General features: G+C 37.7%; 1 protein-coding gene across 1 annotated transcript in view; it reads right to left on the reverse strand.

Annotated features, from left to right (window-relative positions):
• The window catches only part of TMPRSS15 (transmembrane serine protease 15), a 106367-nt gene that overhangs the window by 15943 nt on the left and 75615 nt on the right, over nt 1-14809 (reverse strand). Inside the window, exons 20-22 of the mRNA XM_006216760.3 lie at nt 7533-7628; nt 3466-3515; nt 3133-3307 (exon numbers count right to left, since the gene is read on the reverse strand). Of these exons, the coding sequence (XP_006216822.2) occupies nt 3133-3307; nt 3466-3515; nt 7533-7628 (321 nt within the window). The remainder of the gene's footprint in view (nt 1-3132; nt 3308-3465; nt 3516-7532; nt 7629-14809) is intronic.

The following is a 14809-nucleotide window of genomic DNA, read 5'->3' on the forward strand; positions in this document are numbered from 1 at the left end:
TATTAAAAAAAAAAAAAAGACAAGAAAGGCAGAAAGGCTGATAAAGAAAGACAGAAAAGCTGACAGAAAGGCTATTCTAGATTAAGGATAATGAAAGAGGCCTCATGGCTAAACGCAGCGCCTTATCCCAAACTGGCTCTTGGGCGGAAAACATACAAACAAACCACAAATGTCATAAGGAACTTATCTGCAACAATTGATAAGAATGAATATATTCTGTATTAGATAATTAGATTGGGCAACTGTATTGCATTAATTAATTCCATGATTTTCTGCCATTATGTAGGGAAATATCCTTGTTCTTGTAAAAATCACATGGAAAGAGGCACAGTGTCTAACTGACTCTCAAATGATTCAGAAAATAAACATTTCTCCAAGTCAGAGGGAATGTAAGAGTGATAAGGAAGTTTTCATAGCATAAAATGTAAATAATTGTTGCATGTCGGCGAGGGTGCACAAGAGTTCTTTGTGCTATTATTTGCAATTTTGTGCATGTTTGAAATTACATCAATATAAAAAGTTTAGAAGATCAATGCATTGAATGTGTAGAGGGTAAATCTTAGACCCTTCTTTCATGGACCTTTCCCACACAGAAACAGCAGCACAGTAAACTTTGTGTTGCACATTTATACAGTTCACAGTAGCCAAAAAGCATTGCAGCGTCTTAATTTTGTCCTGACCATCACCCCCGTAGGTAGGTGTCCTATGGACACTCTACTGGTGAGGATGGTGAAACCCACAGATATTAAGTCACACAAGGTCAGTAGCACAGGTAGGACCAAAATCCTGTTCTCTGGTTCTCAGTTAACCTTGTCTTTAAATCATAGCAAAGTTGGCCCATACTTTTCAAATATTCCTTTGAAGGTTGGAAAAGAAGACAAGTCAGTGAGAGAGAAACGGAACAGACACAGAGAAGTGCAGTGACATCCAGGAACACTGAGGCTCAGGGATGGGAATGGGAGGGAGGACAATATAATTGTAGACAGAGAAGACCTGCCCAATTAAACTGCTTCACCCACCTACAGGTTAAATCACCTGGAACAGATTTATACTGCAGTCAGGTCACTTGTGTGGTATGGTTTCAATAAGTTGCTTGATCTGGGTTCTTTTTGTTAGGAATTTAAGCTTTTCACTGCACAAGTAGGGGTTAAAAAAGACCAATAACAGGTGGTAATTCTTAGCATACTGGTAAGAATCTTTTTTGATGAAGCTGTCTGAAGCAATATCAGAAACTTTCTTTCTTGGTTAGAGACATAAAGACAAAAGCCAGAAAACTCCAGTAACAGGAAAAAGAAGAAATAATATCACAGAGTAGCTAAGGAGAGTAAAACGTAAGGTTGGTGAGGATAACTGTGAATTCATCACAATTCTATCACAGCTTACGTTTGTTTGCTTTGTTCAAACTGAAACCATGTGAAAAGACATTTTATGTCCTGTATGACTGAACGTGTGTTTATATTAGATGGAACTGCTCTTCTGTTTCCTTTGTATATTTGTGGTTTGAAAAGACATGTTATTGGTACCCTAGACCTACAATAAATACATCTGTGAGGTAATAATTGAAAGATGTCCCAAATATTACTGCAAGCCTGGTTGACATTTAGAAAGCATACGTTCTGTAAGAACATCAAATGGATGAATTTACCAAATCTGAGGTTAATACAGGAGGTTGCTATCTTACTAAGTTCTATCTAAGCATCACTGAAAACACTGTAGTTTTTAATACCTAAAGATACCTTTTACTTGTAACATAGTTAAGGTGTAGGTTATTCATCTGTGATACGCCCAAGGCATAGAGTATGTATAGGCAACGGCTGAAGTCACATTTTGCAGGGGATGGGAAAACTGACGATTATGGACGTTTGTTATGATATAGTTGAAAACAGATGATAATGTAATTATCAAAATAAAATTAACAGATAAAATATGATTATCGGCAAAGTCAAGAAGGTGCATTTTAGCTATGGGAGAGGCTATATATAGCTTAGTCACCCAGATGCAGGGTGTCATGCACTGGATGAGAGAGCTTTGACGTAGATGGGCAGCACCTTGGACAATCCTTTCGGAGCCCAGGTAATTGGCCAAGCCAGGATGCAGCTGAGGGTCCTCATTTCCATGTTCCCAGAACTATGAGTTTGAGTTCACCCTCACTCTGGTATGATGGGTAGTTCACTACTCATTCTCCCTGACCCTCCCTAACTCCCCAACAAATCTCCCAGCCTTCTGTGGCTGGCAATTTGTCTCCATCTATCCAAGAACCATCAATGTCTGTGTCTGTCCAGAGTTTGTCTTTTAACCTGATTAACTACCGCTGCATCTTCCATTCTGCACACCCAGGGCTCTTTTCTCAGAGATCCTGGACACTAGAGACTCATTTTAATCCTCACAGGTAAGGTCAGTCTCTGGAGGTCTTTTCTACTCAACCAGGGGCAGGAAATCACCCTCGTCAGGGCTTACGAATCTTTATGAGGAAGCTACCTCTTTTGCAGACTTAATTCAGACGTGTGGGAGTACGACTACCATTAGAGGGAGAAGATAAATCCCCAGATTCAGCATGTATTTTCTCATATTATACTACAAAAGAAGAGTGAGCTATGGTTGGTTGATATTTGTTCTTAGTTTTAGTTATGGTTAGTATCAAAATAGATATGATTTGAGAACTAAGTAACATTTTAACCCTAATTCACAGCAAAGTGCTTATGCGTGAATTTCAAGGGGCACAGTTTTTAAATTTGTAACTTGAGGGCTATCTACACAAGCTTTTTTTAATATTGACAATTTGCTGACAATAAATATTGTCCTAATTGGCTGATAACTAGCACATTTTATACATTGAAAACTAATTTTACACCTTAAAAAATGCTTACCTTGTGAATAGGTAGAAATTTCCATTTTTATGTTTGTAGGAAACATAACACTTGATGCGAGTATCTAACAAAGAATGAATTTTAATTGAACCTTCTCTATTTTTATGCATGATTTTAATGGGAACATGATTGGAAAGTTTATAGTGTTCTAAACAGTGGGAACGTTTCCCTGCTGGGAGGGTTTGGGGATGCTGCCTGAAAGGGGGTGCACAGTGCCTTCCAGGATCACCTCATCTGGGAAGGGACACCATGACGTCACACTCACCCGTACACGCAGTGGGCGGCGGACACCAGCCAGTCCCTGCTGACCAGCGAAGCTCCGCAGAGCAGTTTGTTGTCATAATACAGAGCCACGACCCAGGGCCAGGCTCCTTCTCTGGCGTCATCTCCTCCAATAATCTTCGGGCTATCTTCATCAGCCACCAGTTTTTTCCCACAAGCTATTAAGATCATTGAAGAAAGAGCATCTATTTTATTTTGGTGGATTTCCTCTGAAAACTGAGTGGCTCACTACAAAGTAACTTGAGGTGACATACTAACTCTAAACAGAATTTTAAACTGAAGGCTTGAAGGAGGACAGGATGAAATATTTACTTACCTTTATGGTTACATTGTAATAGAATCAGTGAATCCTCTAAGCACTGTTTACTGTAATAGAAGAACAATTATATTTAAAAACTGTGCACAGAACATTTTAAAACAAAACATAGTGTAGGTTATCCTGTTTTTTCTCTTTAGTAAAATGGACTTTTAAATTTGTTACATATAAAATGCAGGGAAGCTGAAAAGCACAGCAGACAATCCTGCTTAAAGTCAAATAAAGTTGAGTTTGCATCCTTAACTCTACCATTTACTCTTCATATGATTTTTGGATACGTTACTCATATCCCTGAGACTCAGTTTTAACATCCACAAAATGGGAACATTAGTACTTTACTGGAATTTTGTGAGAGGTAAAGAAATATTTGCAATGGAATTATTACTGTGCATTATACACAGTGAATACTCAATAAACAATAGTTATTGTTAGTTTGCACGAACTAACCTTGGATTTCACCATTCTGTAATGCAGGATATGCTTCAATATTGCTAATCAGACAGCTATTCAGTGTTCAACACTGTGAAGCTGTGCACTTTATTCAGGGAATTCAATGATGAATAAATCATGGGTCCTGCTTTCAAGTGAAGCAGACATGTAAATAGGCAAATATAAAATAAATTTTAGGCATAAATAATTTAAAAAACTCACTCTCTGTTTAAATATTTGGATATCAACCTTTTTCAAAGCCAAGAATTCTATTTTAAAGGAAAATTTAAACACAGAAAAATTGTTTTAAACTGTGCTATACTTATGAACCACTAGAGGTCAGTATAACACAAGAAATTAAAGTATTTGCATTCGTTCCTGATGCAGCTACTGTAAGCTGTTGCTCACAATAACACACACACACACACACACACACACACACACACACACACACAGAGTTTTAATATTTATATACATAACACCATCCATTATGAATGTTGTTTAGGTGCTTGTAATTTTAGGGAAGAACAAACCAAAAAATACAAAACATGATCCAAGATCCGCATGAGCTCGTAAGTACAATCAAAGCAGTTCAGTGTTTCTGGAACATACATGATAAGGTTCATTTGAAATGACATGCATCCATGTTGTCCAACAGATATGTCCTTTAGAATAGACATATCCAATTTAAATGTAAGGAAATATATTTATTAATAAGCAATGTGCATGTATGTATATTTACCTAGATACAGATATATTCGTATGCATTCACAGTCCCACAAGGATGACGCCTCAGTTAACTGTCCTTCTATTATCTGCCCATGGTTAGGAGAGAAGTAGTTCCTAGGACGCTTCTCAGCATCCTGTCAAGTTTCATCCAAACATTTCCTACAGTTACAATACCCATCCAGGAAACCCACATTCAAAGTGCTTCACCATTCTTAGGTGTTAATAATGCTTAATACTCTGTGGCACATATAAGATGGATGCATTCTTTTCAGCAAGCACAGAAAAGATTTTGGTTAACTTAATAGTTAACCAGAAAATAAACTGAGCCTAGCACCCCCTTTTCCATGTGTTTTGGGCAATCTTCATACACAAATGCACACATGCAGCATCTCAGTAGAGAGCAGCATGTTGCTTCACCTCTGGTCACAATGAGAGTGAGTACATTTGTCCAGGAACATTTAGAGAGATTAGAAAAAATAGAATTACTGTCCTGGCCTTTGGTCCTGGAGTCAGAACTAGGTTAACCTTCTGTACAGGAAAAAAGGCAGTGCCGTGATCTGTGTCTTTCTCTCGCCCAGTGGGGCAGTACCAGGAGACGAATGAATGGGTTTATATCTAGTGTACTGACAAAATGAACTAAGTTCTCTCCTTATATACGCCCAACAACATGACCTTTTTTCTTTCTCTTTTTTCCTTCCAGAACTGCTATTTAAAGTGAGCTGCTCCTTTAGGGGGCTTAGAACACAGCGCAGAAGAGTGGGAAAGTGGAGGGCTCTGAAGTCAGATAAACCTGGGTTGGAATCTCCACGGTGCCTACCAGCTTTGTGAACGTGTCCTAGTCACTTACCACCACCAGGCCTGTTTCCTCATCCTGATGGGGGAGCAGTGCTACAAAACCACAAAGCTTTTGCATGGGTTGGAAATAATCTCCTTAGTTAACACCGTAATATTCCTACCATAGCATCTGCACATGATAAGGATTCAGTAAAGTGTTTGATGAGTGCTTCATATCCGGTATTCAGCACCGTACTTAGAACGCATTGTCAATCAGTATACTATAAGTCCATTTCTTTTCTTTTCTTTTGCGTCTAGAACTACTACTAAAGTGGTCCAAAGAACTGGAGGAAAGGGAAGCTTAGTGCTGGCGGCAGCGTGAACTGTACATTTCCAGTGATATCGGGGCAGGTTGCTGGGGTTGTGCTGAGCGGCCTTTCTCAGTGGTGGGAAATGATCCCCTAGTCGTGCATATGCCTCATAAAAGGAGGGAAAAAATGGAGATCTAGTTCAGTAGACCTGCATACATGGAAGAATCATCTTCCTTGACATCCTCTTCCTTTCTTTAATTTTTAACAATTAAAACCACTAGTGAAAGGGTATTTTTCAAAAGTACCAGTTTTCATGGGGCAGTGAACGTACCTCTGCAATAAATAAACGCATAAATTAACTAACTAGATAAACGCATACATGTCTGATTTCCTGCCCACCCAGTATAACGTGGCTAATCACGGGAGAGATTAACAATGTCCTGGCTTATTCATGTGATGAAAGTTTCTAGTATCCTTGTCTATAAATGGTGTCTCTTTCAAGTAACATGAACATACATACAATAAAGACATCAATATGTGATGATACTGGCATTTTGTTGCTAAGCATGGAATAACATAGTTGTTATTTTAAACATGTGTATAATTAATAGGAAAGTATTTTATGCCTTTTCCTTTTTTCCTAACTCACTCTTGAATGTCTATAAAGTATAAATGAGAGACATTCTCAATATAAAAACGGCTCAGGATCTGTAATGGTAATGCACATTTAGACACGCCTTACACAAAGGGAATCGAGAAGGCTGCTTCCTCACCTGCAGATGCTTTGATTCATCCTCAGTGAGACTAACAATATCAGCCAAGGCCCTGCAAACATTCATATAAAACATTCAACTGCTAAGTACCTTGGTACTAAAAATTCTCCTTTAACAATTTGTTTTACTGACAGAGCTCACAGAAATGGCAACATTTCATGAATAGCTGAATAATTATAATATAATATTTATATTATAATAAAATATAATAAATATCATTATATAATGATTATAATAATATAATAATTATACAAGGTAATTATAATTTTGCTTTTCACTCTTAAGTATGTTCAAAAAACTACAAGCTAGTGCACCAGCAATGATATCTTAAATCCTTGTTATAGTCTCTTCTTGAAATTACTTTCTTCCCACCCAAGCTGGCCTTTAATGTAACTGTAAAATTCAGAAGCCAGTTTCAACAAAAATTATTATTAATGCCCAAACAGGAGGAATGGCACAAACTAAGCTAAAACAGATCTTTAAATACAGGAAGGAGGTTGCTTTCAAAACATTGGTAAAAGCTGTAAAAGTGAATCTAATTTTAAAGAGCAAAGGAGAAAATGCAGGCACAACGAGAAGTCTGAACTCTTCACTGAATATCCATGCTCTATTTGCTAGAGAAATGAATACCATGGCTTTTTTTTCTCTCTCTCTTGCCGATAGCTAATTTTGTCACTCTATTTAGTCTGATCAGCACTGGACCTTTTTATTCTAACTCTTACAATTTCTTTCTATGGGATTTACTTGTTCATAAATCCAGGAGTAAAGATAAAAAGGATATGGAAGTAAAACTTATTGAATCTCTATCTGTGTGCTAGATAATTACATACAGTACCTCATTTGACCATCCTACCATCTATCTGAGGATTAGGCATTGTTATTGGGTAAGGTCAGTTAGATGCTGTTGGAGGTCACCTAAATAATAAAAAAGTTACATAACTTTCAAGATTACATGGCTAGCATGTGGTGGTATTAAAATCTGACTAGCTTCAAAATCCATTTTCTTTCTAGTCAATATAAAACTAGTAAAAGAACACATTTTGGGACCCACCTTGGTGTTAGTATTAAGCTGCCATTAGGTGCTGTGTTTAATTTTACAAATGGTCCACCTCCAGTAGAAAAGATTGGCATGGATGAGTTTCCACTCCTAAGGAAAAACACAGACAGAACAAAAACACAAACGGAAAAGACCCATAAACTAAACTTCTAGTTATTTAGTGCTGTGGATATTGAAATAAAATATGAAACTCCAGACAGACATTTTAATATTAGATTCAAACATTTTAATATTAAACTTCAAATGTTTTACGTCTAAAAGATAGTTAGGATTTCCCATAATGACATAAAATATAATTTTAATTTTTATGTAATATCTCTAGTTCTTGTTTGCTTGCTTATATATATTATTTGACAAGGCTAAAGTCAGTGTATATATCACTGGAGTGTTTGATTTTTTTCATTTGACTTTCCTATGTTCAATAATTTTCACATCGATTATAATAACTTCAGAGAATTGCCACACCATAATTTATTAAACTTTTTTCCTATTGAGTGGAATTCATCTTTTTAAAAAATGCACCTTGCCTAGGAACAACCTAGAAAAAAGAGATCTTGATTGTTTACCTTTCTGCGTGTTGCTTTGATGTTGGTATTTCATTCAGTTCAAAGCCTAACTGCCCTAATTTAAAGCCAGAAGCGATGTTATTGCTCTGAAAGAGTGGGTATGTAGCCTGGACCTCTGCTGAGCCAGAATGGGTCAGAAAAAGAGACAGAAAAGCCTCCATGTGACAAAAGACAAAAGACGTGGACTGGTCTTTCTTATCCCTGAACACCTGTTATATCCGTGCTGTCAATTGTGAGCCTTAATTGAAGATTTCTTTTAATCATCCTCTCTCCCCTAGTCTTAGCCGAAAACTGCCGGCTTCTCACTTTCTAATCTTTTTCCTGGCTTTTATTTATTCGAGATTTTAACCTTCATATAAAAATACCCCTTTGGGCTGGAAACATCCTGATTCCCGCTATTTGCTTCTGGTTAGCAGGGAGGTGATATGGTTCTTATCTTTCGGAGTATCTGAAGGACCCGCCCACTTCCTCTCCAAAAGAAGGTCCAGTGTCTTCCCTCGGCTATACTCGCGCCTGATCCTTTTCTATCTGTGTATGTGGAGGAAATTTCCAAGCCACACTCATGGCTGTTATGCTCAGTAAGAGGAAAAGATCTAAGCAGAGGGTGTTCCCTCTCTCTTTCAGGTTAAGATAACACCTTAAAGAAACTGAAACTGTCTGGTAACTTTCATCCACTGAATGGAGAGCTGGAACAATGGCGCCTGTATGTAATGTCCCAGAATTTAGCCCCTTGCACTTTGATTTTATAAACAGATAAAGGTAACTCAAGCACATAAATCAACGATCGTTCCTTTAATAAAGTCTGGCGTGGATTTACCAAAGGGAAAAATGAGTGTTGCTACTATTATTGTTAAAGATTAAGATATTCCTTCCATGTGGGCAGAAAAATCATCTTATCTAAGTACTCACATAAAATGTATTTGTTTTAGCTCAGAAAACAAAACAGGCATAAAAACATCCACGGAAAATGAAAATGTTAATTTGAAAAGATGCACTTCAGTGTTCACAGCAGCATTATTTATAGTTGCCAAGATATGGAAGCAGACTACGTGCCCATCGACAGATGGAGGATGGATGAAGACAATGTGGACACACACACCCACAACAAACTATTACTCAGCCACAAAAAGAATGGAATTGTGCCATTTGTGACAAAATGGTTGGACCTGGAGGGTACTATGCTAAGTGAAACAAGTCAGACAGAGGAAGACAAATCCTGGGTGTTTTCACTTACATGTGGAATCTGAAAAACAAAACAAGTGAAAAAATATACCAAAACAGAAACAGACTCACAGATACAGAGAACAAACTAAGGGTTGCCAGAATGGAAAGGGATGGAGGGAGGGGTGAAATTAGGTGAAGGAGATTAAGAGACACAAAATGTTAGTCTGTCTCATGTTAACTTAATTCTTAGACCATTCAGTAGACCCAATAGGAGGGTAAAGGAATATTTCTTCCTCCCCAACAGTGTGTAATCTATAAAGATATTGAATCACTACGTTGCTCACCTGAAACAAATATAATATTGTAAGTTAATTATACTTCAATTAAAAAGAAAGAACTCGAAAGGCAGTCAGGAATGCTCTGGATCAGGAAGGACTTCACCACTGCAGGAATCTTTTAGTTAAGGACTCACACATTTAGGGAATACAGGATGTGGATCAAAATAGATTTTAGAGAACTTTAATTTTTACCATTGGTGCAACTCCTGGTACGATTCATCACGTTAATCTTGACTTTTAAGAATACCAAGGAATGTCTGTCCAATCTGAAGAGGTTCTAGTTGTGCTGACTTTGCCTACAGGCTCCAGAAATATCACTGGAATTGGTTGGTTAGTGCAATCTCTGCTGGAAGGGAAGAGTTGGTGGAACCTAGTTACTCTCCAATCTCCCTTTTAGATGTGTGTCTTCTTTTACTGCTTTTGGTCATGTTCTCAGTATCCGTATTCTGCTGAATGCCTGTATGGGCTGGATGTTCTTCTAGGTGGTTTTCTGTGTTCCTGATGCTCCACGATGAAGGATCTTCCAGGTGTCTTCTCCAGGCGAGCAGCATCAGCCTCACCAGGGATTATCTGCAAATTGTCCAGCACCATTCCAGACCCAAGTACCCATTCAGAACCTCTGGGGGTTGGGTCCGGTGATGAGCCTGTTACCAAACCCTCTAGGTGATTCTTGTACCTGCTAGCCGGCAAACCACCATCATAGCCAAATATAATATCTGATTCTTTACTTGTTCAGGGGTCTGCTCTTTGGCTTCCAAAGTGACTTCTAGCTGCCTGATAAGCAATCTCTTTGAGGCACTGACAGAGTTAATCCATATATCAGGACCCACAAAGTGGGGGTCGTCCAGTGGTCTGGCCGCTGTCACACATCTAAACCTAAGTCAGCCCATGTGTACAGGAACTGCCTCCCTGTCAGGGAAACATACCACCAATCGCAATCCTCCAGCTCACCTTGAGCTAGCCGACCTTGCCCTAGAAAACAGAAGCCGGCGGCCTCATCAGGGGTCCTCACCTCCCGGATCTTGTAGCCGATCAGACCATTTCTTCCTTGCCTCTTCTAATGTTCTACTAAAGTCGCTCTCACCCCAAATCCCCCAGGAAGACTGCCCTACTTCGTGTGAGGCACAGACCTCCCCGAGTCCGTGGGCTATGTACCCTTGAATTTAGGACATCAGACTCGTTATTAAATTATTTTCATTTTGTCATTGGACAGCACTCATGATAATGCGGAGGAACATCCAGAAAGGTAATTTCTTAAAAATATACATCAAAGCTGTGGATTTAAGACTCCTCCATTGTCTCTGACTGGTTTTAGTCTATCGCTTGGCTAATCTCTTTTAAGACAACATTGAGGGGTTGCCTTTATTTCTCTGGAAATTTAAAACAAAATCTAGACAAAGTTAAATTGCAAAAAATACTGAAATATTATCTGTAAATCAGTGTTTAATCTAGCATCTGTTTATTGCACTTACCTACCAGTGCTCTTGCACTGTGATGGGATTGGCAGTTAAATTTTTAACATAAGCCTATTCTAGAAGAAAGGAAGGCTAGAAGCAAAGCTTTAAGAATAAAGAATACTTAGTAGATATTAAATGCTCCACCCTAGGATTCTCAGGAATTGTACCACAGTGATGTTTTCCCTACCTGGCTGAGAAAAACAGAGATTATGTGTGCATATGGACAAAAGACACATGTATAGTTTATATTCTAAGATTGTGTTCTACATTTGTAGTCTCAAACTTCATATGAGAAGTTTATTTCTAAATAAACTTCATATGAGAAGTTTATCTTCATTTCATATGAGAAAATAGACTGCAGTTAATGGTTCAGATATGTGGGTTTGGGTTATTCAGAATAACTGGGTAAAACATTCTTTTGGAAAAAGCTTCTAAAGTAATCACATGATTAATTTTTTTGTTAAGTATTGATATCTGCAACACCAGAGTGGTGCACAGAGGCATCAGCTCATAAACACATTTCCAGGTGTCAGTGTTGGATGTTAAAATTTGGAATTTAATTTGAGACAGAGTACTTTTCAAATCCTGCCAAGTTGAACTCATCTTTTTTTGAACTGAACACAATTTATTCCAGTTTGTATTCACAGTAAACAGAATATAAGTGGCAGCAGAAGTTGATGACAAACTACTTCTTATTTTAAGAAATGACTGAAACAATAAAAATATATTTAAAACGTTCTCGGCAAAATAAAAGGTTAGGAACCATGTGTTAAGTCACCATCCATTTTTGAGAAACAAAATCTCAGAATAACTGAAAAATTGAACTGTTGAGAATATATTTTAAGTTCTATAATTAAAGCAAGCCTCAGTTTCCTTTTCTTGCAAAAAAATTAGTTAAATTTTAGAGAGGCATGCTCTCAAAATTAAAACTAGAATTTGCATTAAAAGAGATCCTAAATGTGTTCTAGTTCTGCAAATTTCAATAACTGTATATGCATTTGCATGACTGTTTGAAATCTGTCATTTGGTATTACCTAAAAATGCGCCCATGTAGCAGCACCTTGATGACATGTTAATGCCTCCTGACTGCCTGTTTCTAAGCCTTTATTACCATTTTTATAGGCTGTGCGCCCTCAAAGGGCTCCTCTGGCTTCAGGGGAACCTTATTCTGTCTGAGAAAAGAAGCATACACATGCAACCTACCATTATTATTTTTGAGGTCGTATATGAAGGCATAAAAATATACGCAGAGAGGAATTCTAGTGAGAAAAAGAAGGCTATCCCAAGGCGTCTTGCACAGTATTAAATCTGCCTCTCTTCTCAGACCCCACTTAGGTTTCCTCTCTTTTGTTTCGCTACTCAGACTGCATGTGCTGTGATAAGAATTCCTCCCTGAAGTAGGAGCTTAGGAGGGATGTTTTAAGCTTTTGGACACACTAAAGCTGCAAAGAATAATAACAAATGCTGCAAATGCAGCAGCCAGGCACTGTCGCTCATGTCACACCCCAAAAGCTGTAGGTAATGAGTTGAGCCAGGTGGGATTAGTCTGAAAAGGGTTTTGGAGAAGGATGGGCTTTCCCTTTCAGCTTGGAGGGGAAGAAGAGCATTGATTTGGCAGGGCAGAAGGTGGGAGAGAGCATTTTCATAGGCAGGGGCATGGTGAATGAAAGGGATTCGAGGCAAAGGACAGCAAAGCATCCCACTAGGAGAGTCAGGACACGTGGGCAGTTCCTAAACACCACAACTGAACTGGATGCGTTTCAGCCACAACTGCTTATTCATTTACCATGTTTACAGCAACACACCTCGCACTCACTCAGCACTATGATAACTCTTAGCAAACTTAGATAAGCTTAATTAATTTTAGATGTTCTGATCTCAACTCAAAATTTTGTGACACATACAGAAGGAAAAAAATGTCAACAGAAAAGAACTATCTTCGCCTGATCAATTTCCCCCTTGGTGCAAAAAGCCACTGCGTTAAGAGCAAGAGAGAAATCCATGGGGTCAGTCTGCTCGCTGCTCTCTGTTACCCTACAGACATAATGGTATTCAGAAGAAAACGAACTCCTGGCATCTCCTACCAAAACTGCAGCTGAGGGAAGTGATACTTAGATTGTCAGAGGCAGCATCTCCATGGATAGCATCTTGGACAAAATAATCTTAATCTTTTGTAGTATATCCTTGACTCATTTGTAACATTATTTTCTCAGTGCCATTGGAGTTTACTTATTTTTGAATAAGAGGCATATGATCTAAACCTTCACGTTTACTATGACGTGTTCTCAGGGCGCATGTTTTTTCAATGCATTATTACTTTGTAAGACTATACGTGCAAAATTTCCTTTAGAACTTAATGTCAGAAGAAAATCTGTTTTCCCCATAGAATTGGTACTATTTATCTTGTCTCATAATTAAAGTTATGCAATTTTTACTGTTTTCCTTTTTTGTGTCATCAGTTTCCAGGAATCTCAGAACAATTATTAGTAATTATGCTGACCTTGCATGTTTTATCAATTTACCTCCTTATTTCTTTGGACCTTATTTCTATCTTACTGCATATACTCTGTTATAAATCACCTCAGTTTCTTTTAAAAAGATAAGAGTGCAAGGAAAAGAGAGAATGGAAGGAAATAAGGGGAAAAAAGGAAGGGACTAAGGAAATGAGGAGGGAAACAAAACATATAGAAGAAAGAAAATAAAGAAAAGAGAAAGAGGAAGGGAAAATTAAAGGAAAGGAGAAAAAAAGTATGTTATTCCATTAGATTTTATCAATTTTATTCAAAATTGTCTTTGGCTCATAGAATATACAGCATTAGTTTTTTTACAGGCTGATCAGTTGGAAACAGTTTTCAGAAGGGAAGCAGAACGAACAAGAACACTTTTGTTATTCATTTCAGGCGGTGATAGTTTCCTTCCTGTCTTTATCTGTTTCTATTTTAGAATTTAGAAGCCTCCCTCCCCCTCCCCAAACAACAGGATTTAAGGGCATGGTGGAGGATATTCTAGTTTGGGGAAAACCGTAATTTTTTGTTGTTTTCACGTAACAAACTTTAAGTGAAAAAAATGGCCTTTTAGTAAAGAAGAAACAAACGACTAAAAATTAACCCCTCCACCGAACTCTGTAACAGATTTTTACAGACTAAATAGCTATGTTGTAGAAAATTTATTGGTAGATGAGTCACAACTGACCAATTTTCTTAACTCTTTATGTGTATAATTATATTCTCGGTAATTTCCTTGCCACATAACTCTTACAAATTAGAGTGTAAGTCAAAATTAAAGAGATTTCTCCCTAATCAAATAAATGACATTTCAATAAAAGAGCTCCTTAAGTCCCAATAATGTTCTCAAATACATAGTGGGAGAAATTGGGAATGATTTTTTTCCAAGCAAGCAATTAATACCAGCCTGTGTTTGGTGAAAACTTAGCCATATATATATATATATATATATAATCTCCCTTTTAATGATGTCCTATTTACAGTAGTCTTTTGAAACTCTCTAATTGTGTTTGATCTATTGGGAGGAAGAAGTTTTCCTGAGAAGTTAAAATAGGCTGGTGTCAGAATGACAAGCTAAGAAATCGCCTGGATTAAGTCAGAGATGCCCTCACATAAAGCATTTAAATCTGGTTACGGTATGAAAAAAATGTTTGATTTCATTTTCACTTTTTTTTTTTATTTTAATGGAGGTACTGGATGTCGAATCCAGGACCTCAACGCACATTCTGCCACTGAACTATG

Source organism: Vicugna pacos, chromosome 1 (genome assembly GCF_048564905.1).
Source record: "Vicugna pacos chromosome 1, VicPac4, whole genome shotgun sequence".
Classification (NCBI taxonomy): Eukaryota; Metazoa; Chordata; class Mammalia; order Artiodactyla; family Camelidae; genus Vicugna; species Vicugna pacos.